The sequence below is a fragment of the Neolamprologus brichardi genome, chromosome 1 (assembly GCF_056152115.1).
Source record: "Neolamprologus brichardi isolate AB-2024 chromosome 1, ASM5615211v1, whole genome shotgun sequence".
NCBI classification, from domain to species: Eukaryota; Metazoa; Chordata; class Actinopteri; order Cichliformes; family Cichlidae; genus Neolamprologus; species Neolamprologus brichardi.
In genome coordinates, this window is record NC_142104.1 from 29945296 (window position 1) to 29958932 (window position 13637).

A 13637-nucleotide genomic window follows, 5' to 3' on the forward strand; every position below is an offset into this window, starting at 1 on the left:
CGATAGATGCTAGGTCCCCTAACTTTCAGTAGCTGTTGAAAGGATAAAGTTGTGGTATATCAGTGGTTAGAAATACCATTATTACTTTAGGATTAGTTTAACACAAAGTCAGGGCTGACCCGGGACCATGGCTGTGAGTCATAGTACGCAGCATAAAGGTCCTTTCACATTGGATGCAGCATGTGCTGCTAATGCTAACTGCTAACTAAAAGCCAAAGATCCAGAATTTGTTGCACTGGCTGCTGAGCTCTGTGGGGCAGTGTTGCCAACTTAGCGACTTTGTCGCTATATTTAGCGACTTTTTTGCTAAGAAAAGTCGCTAAAAAAGACGTGAAAGCGCATATGGCTTTTACTCTCAACAAGCAGCGGGTGCTGTAACGCAGTCAGTTCTTCTTTTACTCTTATGCTGTTTTGTGGATCAGGTTTAAAACTACTTATAAACACACACACACAAAGTAACTCCACCAGAGTGCCTATTTCGGGTCACTTTTGCCGGTCCAAGCCCGGGTAAAGGAGCAGGGTTGGAATTGTGACATTACAAAAAACAATAATTGCTAAAAGAAATTTTATTTGTAGTTCTAAATAAATTCTAAATGCATTTAGGACGTTTTTTGCTCACTTTATGTCTCGTCCACGATGTTATTTCTCTCTCCAGCAGCGTAGGTTACAATTACATTAGCATGACCAATTATGCAAATTAAGTGATGACGTCATTTAGCGACTTCTAGCGACTTTTAGGACAGCCAATAGCGATTTTCCTTACTGAGGAGTTGGCAACACTGCTGTGGGGTTTTGCAGCAGCTCTACCTGTAATAGATGCACCTGCTCCACACACAAATCTTTTTTTACACACACACACAAATTCTTTTTACACATAGAAATCTTTTTTACATCCTGATTTACAAGTACAAAATATTTATGACCACAATTTGAGCCCATACCTGCTGCCGTCTTTCCTTCTTGACATTATGTTAAGATACACCCAAACACTCCAATCCAGGAAACTGCTAAAACGTCTCCTTTCTTAAAGGCGCTCACATTCGCTGATGATCAGTTAATAAGAGAAATTTAATCAGCAGCACCTGGCTCGTACTGACCTCCTTTACTTGGTTTCTCACACGACGCTTCTGAATTTTGGATGAATTTTTGTTAAATAAGTCATGGCATGGTGTGGTATGTCATGTGCTGTTGTTCATCTGAGGTTGTTTTTACATAATTTATGTTTGAATGTGCCCTGATACATTAAACCTTAGAAGTGGAGGAGTGTGTGCTTTCTTTCTGTGGAAACGGGGTGAACTTGCTGTCAAAACATGCAAAGCCATCGTACGTAGTCATGCTTTCAATTTTATGGTTTAATGGTGACAGATTTCCAAAACTCTTAAATGTGTTTTAAACGAGTAATTATGCAGGCTTCGTGGAAACAGCTGGGGGTTAAAGCCTCCATTATTTAATACAAACTGAGATGAAGTGAGACAGATATCAGACATAAACAAATCATTAAAACTTCCATTCAGTTACTAAATACAATGAGCCATGGGGCTCTACACAGCCACCTTAAAGCGTTAGAGTCTTGGTTGTTTCAGGGTTTTGTTTTGCCCTGTTGTTTGAAGGGATTATCTGAGTTTTCAATGAAAAATGCATGGGGATGTTTTTTTTTTTTGTTTTGTTTTTTTCGCTTGAACCTCAGGGCTGATTATTTCTTTTAGTCCTGAATATTTCATGTTATAAATGTATTTTAACATAACACGTGAAAGCAAGTTTGCAAAGGCTTAAAATATTTAAGAGCAGACATAATAGTTCAGAATATATTTGTGTGTTTTAAACTTTTAGTGAGGGCTGACCGCTTTGTTAACATTCGGGTTGAAGATGGACACACCCCAAAACATTGGGTCAAAGCGCCACATTAACCATTTTAAAGCTTAATATCTTACAGCAATGTTGCCTGGAGTGCTTTTTTATAAACCTTGCATTAACATTAAGAATGAATGCTGTGATATACACGGTTATATAGGGGGCTGTCACTGTGTCCTGCTTTCTGGTATGTCCTTGGTAAGGCATCAGTGTAGTGCGTATACACACAAGTTACAACATGTGATTTACACAAAATAAAAAGCAGCAGTACTCAGAGTGATATGAGTTTCCATCACAGAAAATTGAATCCCCCCCATCAGTGAAAACAGGTACAAATATTGAGTTGATGTATTATTTTTAATGTCTGCACTCTAATTTGATATTTTTGTGACATGTACAGAGGTCTCCAGTGAACTCAGAGTACAGCGGGTGTGAAGATGGAGGCAGAAGCAGAGCAAAAATGCCTCTGGATGGTGACAGTGGGACAAAAATAGCTCAGGAGAATTGGCAGTGGACTTTCGCTGCCAGTCGGTGACCAGTTTCCTTCAAAATCTCAGTGGAGAGAATCATTTCTAAAAGGCTGGTGCGCACAGTCAGCCCAGCAGTATTTCCATCTGTAAGACCTTTGATACCTTCAACAGGAGACGCTACTTTATTCCAATCTGACATTGTTTACTGAAGATGAATGTGCACACAACATAAATTAATGAGATGCTTGAGAATACAATGCACAGCAGCATTCTGAATTTCAGCGGGTCTGAAAAAGAAACACAGATGAGACCCTGCGTGCTCAGTACACAAACAGATTTACTGTCCCAGAAACACTTTTTAAACCAATTTTTCTTTTTTTTCTTTTTTTGGGGGGGGGGGCAAGTTCTCTGCGGCTGTGGCGCTGACAGTAGCGAGTCAGCATTAACTGCAAATAAAACCCAAGGAGCTGTATTAATTTGATGAACGAGGCTGACTGCAGAGATCGTAGAGGGCACCTTCTGGAAGAATATTAAATAGTTGTACATATAAAAACGGGAAAAGACTAAACTCTGCAACCTAAATAAAAACAATTCCGCCTGAATAAAGAGGCTATAAAGTTGTACGTTAAGAGCCGTGCCAGCCGAGCAGTGACATTTTTAGATTCTTTACATAATTATGAGTATTTATACTGCACTGTAAAACCCTCCATTTCAGGTAAAAAGTACTAGCAATGTGCACAATTAAGCAGCACTATCTATTAATCTCTGATATCCTGGTATTTTAGTCCCAGTCTCGTGTTTTGTTTTAGTGTTGTTTGATGTGAAGCACTTTGTGATTCATCTTGAATCTGCTCTTTAAATACATTTATTTAAAAACTCAGTTGAAGATATTATTATTTTATCTCAACTGATTATTCCTTATCGCTTTTTAACAAAACAATGAAATTAAAGAAATTGCATTTTCCCATTTTAAAAGCTGGAATCAAAACTGTTTGCATCATCAGCCCAATGCAATTTAATTAAAGCTTAGTTATTAAAGCTCAGAGCAGCACTTTGGCTAAACTGTAGATAAACATGTCAAAATGATGCAGTTTAGTGCATGTAATGTTCAATATGGGTAGTTGAACTTATTAGTATAATTGTGTTTTATCAGTTCGCACCAACCACAAATAACAGACAACGGGAATGTCTACATCTTTGCAAGTAAATTGCTCATATTAAACCTATCAGCTGCAGAGACTTTAGATTTGTTAATCCAGATGAGCTCCATGAAAAGCAAGAAGTTTAAACTAGTATGCAGAAGTCTTCATGAGTAACTCTAATTATTGACTTTTACATTAATTACTGACATCGGTAACCTCGAGTGATGCAGTGCACCAGGGCTTGAGTTTGGACAACAATCAAGAACCGGAGATAAAGATGTGAAGAGTACTAAAGCAAAGTTTATTAGAATTAACAAAGAAAACATCACAAAGACAAAATATCTATAAATCTATCTTATTTTCTTTGTCATACAGCAAGTTTACTCCAGACTTGACGAATAAACTTGGGAACTGTAAAGCAGTCACATTTAAAAGGTGGGGTGTAGACAATCAGCTAACCTTAAACTGTCACAAACATCCCAGAGAACAGCTTCTGTGTGAGGAAAATCTCTGGATTTTTCCTGTTTATATTCCACACGCACTCGCACACACACAAACAAACGCACGCACTCAGACCAGTGTTTTCACTTTGGTCTTTCTGTTGTTCAGACAGGATGCTACGCACTTTGCCTGGAGACTCTCGTCTAAATGAAGAGTGCTACAGTCATCGTGTAGCACCTTCAGGGTCTCAACAGGTGACAAATTATTGAAGTCTGGCAGATGACCATGCGCACATTGTTTATTTATAATTATTTACATATCTGCAAAAAACCAAACCGTTCCCTTCGTCAGCGTCTTCACTACGCCTCGGGACCGTCCCCTCGCTCGGCGGGGCTCTCGATGCCGCTGGAAACTAGTGGATCCTTGTCAGCTCCTCTACTATCTTAATCACCTCGTCCACTGTGGCTTCACGCTTCATGCCGCTGCCGTCATCGATCTGAAATTGAATGACACCGAGCTATGAGGCTCCAATACTGAGACAAACCCCCCCAGTGCCACTTTCACATCAGATGAAAAATGAACACACACACACACACACACACAGGCTTTTTACTCAGCCTCACTCCTTCACCTGCATTTATTATTTCACTTGAGTGGACATGAAATGATCTTAAAAGCTTCTGAAAAAAATTACTCAACACTTAGTTTCTGCCAATTTTTTTATTTATCTATTATTATTTTATTTTTTTTATATGATTGCACTTAATCTGTGTCATTTTTTCATCACTTTCTGCTGCATGTAGAGGCTCTTGGGTTTCCCTGCTGTGAACCGAAACTTCTTTCTACTGGGATTTAAATGATGGGCTTTTAATGAAAGTGCAAGCAAACAACACAAAAGGACTGATTACATTTTTTCTTGGACTATATTTTTCTTTTGTCTGAATATGACTAAAATGGATAAGGCTGGATTCCAGAGCCTTCTTTGGACAGAGTAAATGTGATGGCATCACTTGAGCTTCATAAAGCTGAGATTTTTATGGGCTTTTTTTTTTTTAGCGTATTAAGATGCTAGCCTGCTGAAAAACAAAACAAGAAACTGTTAGTTGCAGGCTTAATTTTTTATATCAAATATGCAATTAGTTTTTAGTGCACCTATTTTTAGTTGCACAGAGACACCAGTGAGCAGCTAACATATTTTATTTTTATAGCAGTGATCCAACTTTAGCAGAACCCTGGCTTTAAACAGGCGTCTCCTGGCAAACAAACCATCCAAATACTTTGGACTGTCTTTATTGGCTGCTCTCGGGAGGCAAACAGGGAACAGCCTTTGTTTATCAGCTAAAAGTGTAATTTTTTTTTTAAATGCAGTAAGGCTAAGAAGACACACAAAGCAGTATATTGTTATTTGTTTACCTGCCAAAATTTATTTTTCCACCTGTTCTGCTATGAATGTTATTTCCAGTTCCCAGTCAGCTAATAAAAACTGTCCAAAGAGTCATTCAAATTTCAGCGTCGCTTTAAGCCAAAAAACACAAATACAAACTGCATCCTTCTTCACCAGCTGCTCCGGTTGGACCTGTTGGCTTCTGTGAACCTCAGTTATTTCACCAGCTTTCATATTTCTTTGTTCACTTTAAATTTAATAATAACAATATGCAACTATACTAGAGGGAACAACACTGAATTTACTTCAGTGATATAGATGCCATCTCTGCACTCGAGCTGAGTACACATGTCATAGAGAAGAGAACTGACTCACAAACCTAACACAAAGTATTTCTTTACACCAAAATGGCACCGCCTGCAAGATTTCCAAAGCAATTCAAGTTCCTGCTTTAAAAGTTATGATACAGCCGCACACCCGGGAACAAAGTGTAAAATTTCCCGAAGGAGCCTCAGACTTTCAAAACAACTGTGGAGAAAGAGCCTCCATATTACTGGCAGGTACGTGCTGGAGAAAGTGATGGAGGCAGGAACAGACAGGCTGTAAGCTAAACACTAAACAAGCACAGGCCTCTTGCCTCGCTGCTCTTGTGAACATAATACAACTTAAATATGAAAAGAGACGTGAAGACAGAGGTTTGGGAGACGGTTTAAGATTGGACTAGAGCTGCTATAAGACTGACGAGGCCAATCTGACAAGCTGCAAGCGCTGGCAATGTTTGTCGTGAGGAACTGATGCTCTCTTGGTAATCACTGAATGTTCCAGGAAGACGGGGATCCTGAGCATACTGACTATCTCAGTTAGCAGACTTGAATCCAAGTGAAAAGATTTGGTGGGATAAAAACAATGAGCTTTTACAAATGAGGCAGATGGAAAACAAAGGCAATCTGACTAAAGTCATAAGGTTCAGAAAGTTTAATGTCTTTCTTAAATATTCTGGCTAATCATTTGCAGAGACTAGGGATGCACCAATAACGGTATCGGGTATTGGCCTCGATACCACATTTTCTAAAGTACTCGTACTCGTTAAAAGTCCCCCGATCCCGAGGACCGATACCACGGTCTGAGACCTGTCTATGTTTGAGCCCCATGTAAGGGGTTAATCACAGGCGCCGAGTGCCCGCCCCGAGTGCCCGCCCCCAGGCCCCGGCTGCAGCTCAGAGCGGGGAAGAAGGTGAGGCGAGACATATCAGCCGTGTGGAACTATTTCAAATCGAACGAAGACGCGAAAACAAAGGCGGACTGCAAATTGTGCTCAGCGAAATTGTCCAGAGGAGGCTCAAAAGGTAGCGCATTTAACACAAGTAATTTAATCAAGCACCAAATCCCAACACAACAACGAGTACAAAGAGTTTACCCACGCTTATTAGCACAGAGGAGCATAGCTGATGCTATAGCAGTGGGACGGAAAATAGTTGGGCCTTAGCCTACTCCCGCCTCGAGGACATTCAGGGACAGCTCAACCAGCCAATAAAGAGACTGCAGCAGGACGTACAGACGCGCTGGAACAGCACGTATTACATGCTCCAGTCCCTCATTGAGCAAAAGCGAGTGCTGGGCGTGTATGTGTCCGAACTCCCTGACTATCTCACCGCTCACCAATGGGCTCTTATGGAGACGACTGTTGCCATCCTCGCCCCCTTTGAGGAACTAACTAAAAAAGTGAGCAGCTACGACGCACTAGCCTCTGATGTCATCCCAGCTGTGACTGTGCTAGTGAGACTTCTAAACAGAGAAACAGACGAACAAATTTAAAATTAAATTGTTTTTTTATAATTATTTATTCTGTAATATGTTGCATACAACATGCTTTTCATTTTAAATAAATGTTCTTAATTCCAAACCAGTCCCTTGTTTGTTTGTTTTTTGTTAAATTATAGGACTAAAGCTGTTACCTGCAAATTTAAATCATGTTTTTATTAAGTACTCGGTATCGGTGAGTACTGAAATGCAAGTACAAAAAAGTGGTATCCCTAGCAGAGACCTGCCCACACTTTATGTGTAATCAGTGATGACAGTACCGAGGGATGTACAACTTTTTCTTGTACTCAACTAGAGGTCATAAAGGGAAAAGTCATCAACAAACTGTTGGCTTGGGATGAATAACGACTTCTATTTTGTTTTCCAACACGTTATCACTAAACTAAAAACACCAAGCGGACTCTAAAAAGACCTCTGTTGGTATGTTTTTGTAACAATGTTTACTCATCACTTGAAAACCATCCTGGTTAAATGTAGATCCGAACGGACATGAGCTCCTACCTGCAGAGTGCTGACAACCTCCTGCATCTTTGCCCGGCCGAGATCCAGGAAGCTTTCAATGAGGTCCCCGTCAATGAATCCCGTGGCCTGCTCCGTCTTTCGCTCCGTGTGGAAGGACCTCCAGGTGCAGCGCAGTCAAGGAAAAATCAATACAAGGCAGCTGCTTCGCCTGAGGACAGCACCTTCGGTACAATAACGCACATTTTACCTCAGGCCGAGTCAACAGATATTCACTATAGTGAGAAAGCAGTCTAATAAAAGCAGCACTGCTCAGAAGACCAGAGTGAAAAGGTTGGTTGAGTCACCATGTTACTGCTGAATCCATAACAACTGTGCAATGCTTAATAATACTTTGGGGTATGTATTATCTAGACTAGCATGCCTGGACAAATCGATGAAATCGAAAAAACAGAAAAATGCCCTTCACAATTTCCTAAAAGCAGAGGTGATTTTCTTAAGCTTAGTTTTGTCTGACCAGCGCTCTAAAACCTAAAAACAAGCCGTCGCAGTACGTCAGTAGAAGATCAATGCAACCAGTAAAACTTCACATTAGAGAAATCAGAAGTGGCTCAAGTTTTGCTTAAAAATGATTAAACATAAGTCACAAATGACTTCTTTTGCCAACTGCTAAATTGCTTTAGTTTAAGCTGTAATTGTAATCAAATGATGAAACCAAAAGCCTGTGGAGCCGAATACAAATTTTTGCACACTTGAAATATCTATCAATCAAATCAAAGCTAATTAAAAGAAAACAGTATTACTCCTCTCACTTCTCAAACCACAGCTGCCAGTGCAGTTCACCTCCATCTCTCTGACAGATGGCAAGCGTACTATAAAAGTAAAAAGGATATAAGCTGTGCTCAATTTTTCCCACGCTCTTGATGACTTTGTTGAGGCGGTTCTGCAGGTCCAACAGGAGGCTGTACCAGCCCTCGGACAGGGATGTCACCAGACCTAAACACACACGTTAGTCAAAAACACAATGGAGGCGTTACAGATTTTCACCTCGGCCGTCTTCTGCAGCAGATGGGAAATACTTCTGGGTTCACATCAGCGAGAAGAATTTTAAGGACTAGATTCATAATAAACTCATAACAGCTGTATAATTAATAAATCAAAAGATCATTAGTGTGACTGCAATCTCCCTAATACAAATTTCATGCTTGTATACTGGGACTATGTTGGGTGTAAAGAAGCATGATTTCAATAGTTCAATAATTTAAAAGATTTCCAAACGGTCTCATTTTGAGACCGACTGTGCTGGAAATATTGTAGTCGCACGGTTTTGGGGGAGTGGTGCGCTCTTCTCTGTGCTACAAATTAAAGTTCTGGCACACAGAGTGGGCTACTCTAACGCTCTGGGGAAGTAATGTGCACTCACATTGACTGCCACAAAAAACAAAACAAAACAAAAGCAACTTGTGAACAAAGAGTTGCACTGATGTGCAATGCAGAACTTATTTCTGTGTCTGTAAAGTCATGAAAGTGCTTTGGGACATGAGCCTGCAGGATAGCAGGGCAACAACTAACTACTATAATCATCTATTAATCTGATTAGCTTTGACTGAGAAATGTCAGAAATAAAAATGTAAAACAAAACTTGGAGCAACAACTTGATATTAGGCACTTAACTCTTATGTTTAATAAAAAATGCTAAAGTGAAATGCTGTATGGCAATGTGATGGAAGCCTGTGCTGTATGTGTCAATAAACAGTAAATTCTATTTAATATGCTTTGTGTTGCTGTGACTGATGTGGAGCAACAGAGAGACTATTAAAGTGTTCCAAATAAAAGCTGCAGAAAAGAAATGCGGGATTATTTTTGTTCATCAGAGGGTTAATGAAAGGTCTTTGATCATCAGTCTACCCTCTCCTTCTCCCTTTTCCACTGGAGGATTAGTCCCAGCAACTCAGTGCACCCAAATACCACATTCTGCATCAACAGTTCTGGATGAAAAAACAAATGAATATGCATTTTCTCCTGCTGATCTTCTAGGAACTTGTATGTAAATTTGACTCATGGCTCATCATTTGCATGTTGTCTTGTTTTGTTTAACAAACAGTTAGAAATTTTTAGATAGAATACATATATGAAGTTGGGGAAAAAATTAAATCGAGTGGAATAAATAGATAAAAACTACAATTTATTCATTTCGGCCTCATTCTAGAACAAAACATATTTTGGAGGTTTAGCTAAAAGTTAATCGAAACAACTAAATAAAACAAACATTTTAAACTTCATCACACTGATTAAGCTCCGCAACTCCTTAGAAAATACTAACATCCAGTATTCTCTATTTTACTAATAACACAAGTAAAAGATTTAGAATTTACATTTAGAAAGACTGTTCCTAAAGCTCTGCCTTTCCCAAATAATGGACTCTCCCGCGCTACTTCAATCGATCACAATAATCTTCCCATCTAAGATTACCTACTATCCATTTTCAACAAGTTTATTGCAAGTTTATCCGCTTGTTTGTTGCTATCTGGCTGGAATAATCTTGTGGCCTTGCAGCTTCTTTCCAGTAATGTCTAATAAATCAAAACATCTCAGAGCAATAACCCTGGCAGAGGTATTTATCTTCATTAGACACTGAAGCTCATTTTAGTTTACCAGCTCCTGTGGAAACCTTTAACTGGAGCGTACAATGGAAATTCTCGTATCCTGTTAAACTTTCTGACACTTTTTCAGGAGTCACAGAGAGAGTGCTGAGGGGAAATTATGTGTTGGTGCTCTGGGAGACCAAGGGGTGAAATACTGCTGTGTCTGAATGTTGTGTGCTCCACGTTTTTCATCACTGCCTTCATTACTGCCAGGATGAAAGTTACTAGTTTTAATCTGAGTAATGAGGTGTAAACTGTGATTTCTTTTCCTTTCCTATTCCTTTCTCAAACGGAAACATTAGTTTTAAAGAAATGGCTTTGGAGACGTTTGTGCACTGTCTAATTAGCCTGAGGAATATGAAAACACTGACAGTGACTGTAGCACTGCAGAGCAGTCATTTGCTAAAGGACTGTCATTGTGAGATTTTTCACCGGATTTATTTATTTATTTTTTTAAATTTCCTAACAAAATCTGTTAGAAAACTGTTCACAGAGATACCTGTGGTTTATCCACTGACTCCATTGCTTTATCCTGAGCAATGGAGGCAGCGTTTCGAAGCTTTTGATTAACAAAAAATATGCAGCTCTGTAAAATATAAAAACCACCTGGCTGTAATAATCTGCTATTGTCTTAAACATCACATTTCAAAACACTAGAAAGAGGTAAGAAAGAGAAACCAGGTTTTTTAAATTAAAAATCTAAATACTTGTATAATTCTTCTCATTATTCATCTACATATGCTGATCAGTGAAAACACAGAAAACGCAGAGGTGAAAAGATCAACATTGAGAATCTCACTAGAACTGGTTAAAAACAAAAAGAGAGAAAAAAAATGCTGCCTCTTAGACCGTGTCCTTTCCTGGCGTATTTCATGATGCACGTCTTACTGCTTGAAAAGAAAAGAGCCCGGGTGCTATAAACTGGCCTGTCCAGACCAGTCACCTGAGCCAGTAAGAGAGAAGATTTCTCTCTTAAACCTACAGCAACTCCTCAGTTCATCAATAAAGAGCGTAGCAAGAAGAAGAAGAGGGAGATTCAATAAAGTGCTCAACATCTAACCTTTGACAGCATTAAATTTAAAATGAACTGTATTTCCAAAAACAGTTTCATTTTATTATCTTTTAAAATTAAACGCAGGGTTAAAATTAGCTTGTTCTATTTACATCTTACACCACAGAATAACTCCTGCTATCAATCTTCTATTGAATAACGATGGAAACTCTCAGCAGTGGCTACTACAAACAAATCCATGTTAATCTATAAAACTGGACATTACTAATGAGTGGAAAAATATTCACATTTTCCCATTTAGGTGAAGTAATGCTAAAAGAGAAATTTCAGAAGTTAAAAATCAGATTTAGCCAACAGTTAGATGACTGGAGCCCCTAACTTCTCAGTGCATCTTTGCACAAAGGCTGAAAAACAAGGAGGGCGGGGATAAATCTTGCCTGGCTCTGAAAACTATTTACCTCCCGTCACTTCCACTAATTAACAAATTATCTCTCATTTGTCTGACCAGGACAAAAGCCAAGGTGAAAGTAAAGTTTGAGTGCTATGTGCTGAAAAGTTACTTGGTTGGGAGCCTCCACTCAGTTCAAGGAAACCAGTGGACAGTAGGAAGTTCCTACTGCCAGCCAAGAAACAGTGCACCGTTTGTCTTTGTGTAGGCTGAGAGGCAGTGGGAACTAAATATTGTTACCTTTGTCACTTGGCATGTAGTTTCCACCTCTTCTCAGTCTTGGGAAGCTAAGCTAACTAATACTGGCTGTAGGCTTACAGCAATTTGTCATTTGTCATCTGTGCACTTACCAATCATGCCATTAACCGTGCCAAAGAGCACTGAGCCCTGGGTGGGTGTGGAGCTCTCGCCAAGGTTCTGCAGCACCAGCGAACCATGGCAGAAGACATTTACAAACTCCCCAAGGTGAAACAGCCCCACTTCTTGCAGGTGCTGACGCTCCTCGTCTGTGGTGGCCGCACTGACCAGAGAAAGGACGGTGGGAGAGAAATGCAAAAGGCGGAGAGTGAGGGATTATAAACAATAAAGAATAAAACATGTGAGAAAAAGAGTTGATGTATGAGCAAACAGGAGAGAAAAAATAAAGTGCAAAAACAAAGAGAAAATTATGTCAAGGGAAAAATGGAGAAAAAAAAAGAAATTATTGGGGGACAGACTTGATCGATTAAACAAAACAAAAAACAAGGGGGGCAGAGATATTAGAAGCGTTAGAAAAGGTCAGAGAATGATAGAGAAGTAATGGATAAAAGGGTGAGAAACGGGGGAGAGCAACAGGAAGAGAGATGTGACACAAAAATAAAGGTCAAAAGCATTGAGAGGTCCAGCTTGATGTAGAAGGCGGATAATAAGCTGGGGCATAAATGTAGCACACTCACTTCCAGACCACATCTTTCTTACTTTTCCTTAAAGTCAACACCTGTTTTATAGCAGAATTACTAAAGAGAGAAAGGCAGCAGAGTGGCTAAAAGCTCACCGCTGAGATAACTTCCAAAACAAATGCAAGGACAATTGCTGCTGCATCACATTCACTCCAGTTATGGTGCTCTACAAGGCACCGTGCAATTCACGGTAAAAAACACCCTCGTAATAAGATGATACTGCTTTCAGTGAATAAATGTTGGAGTTGACACAAACTTTTTGATGGTTGACTTCAATGGAAAATGTAATGGGGCCGTAATGCTTACAGGAATCATTCACGTTAATGTGCAAAACTACTCACGGCACCGTTTATACTGCTCCTCCTCACCTGTCCTTTTGGCAGACAAACAGATTGAAGGCGTTCTCCGCCCCCAGGAAGTTGTCGTCATCCAGAATTTCCACTGCACTCATCCAGTTAGGATTGAAGTCACGGGCAATCTAAAGCAAATAATCAAAAAAAACCCCAAACAAACATAAGATAGAGAAAACAGTAAACACCAGAGAGGTCCTGGGCAAAACAAAGGTGGTACTTGTCTCCAAGCAGATACTGCATTATCTATGAGCTAAGAAGTGCTGACTCCAAACATTTATGTTTCAAGCCCTGAGCAACATGAAATGTCCTTGAATACAAAGCCATGAAAAATGCTTTTCAAATCTGTTCTATTCATGCTGATTATGCGCATAGAGCTCACTATAAGGATCCTGAACTGGGTTTGTGATGGACACTATATATAACTCAATGTATTTGCACTGTGAGCTGACTGGCTTATTTTAAATGAAGGATGCTAGATCATGTACAACTCCAGCAATAAGCCAAACATGCCCTAAACAATGTCCCGCTTTATCATCTATTTTACTGTTAATAGGAGTCTAATTGGCAAAGCAGATCCCCGTGCTGTATTAAAGATGACTGAAAATTAGTGTTTGAGATGATAAACACATTAAGATGACCCCTATTGATCATTACAAAGAATACAGGTTCACAC

At 39.6% G+C, this 13637-nt stretch overlaps 1 protein-coding gene across 1 annotated transcript in view; it reads right to left on the reverse strand.

The window, feature by feature from the left end:
• Positions 1-3743: 3743 nt before the first annotated feature.
• Positions 3744-13637, reverse strand: part of ddb1 (damage-specific DNA binding protein 1) — a 55427-nt gene continuing 45533 nt past the window's right edge. The window contains exons 23-27 of the mRNA XM_006793817.3: positions 12980-13089; positions 12024-12193; positions 8462-8564; positions 7611-7734; positions 3744-4400 (exon numbers count right to left, since the gene is read on the reverse strand). Coding sequence (XP_006793880.1) covers positions 4317-4400; positions 7611-7734; positions 8462-8564; positions 12024-12193; positions 12980-13089 — 591 coding nt within the window. The 3' untranslated portion in view covers positions 3744-4316. The remainder of the gene's footprint in view (positions 4401-7610; positions 7735-8461; positions 8565-12023; positions 12194-12979; positions 13090-13637) is intronic.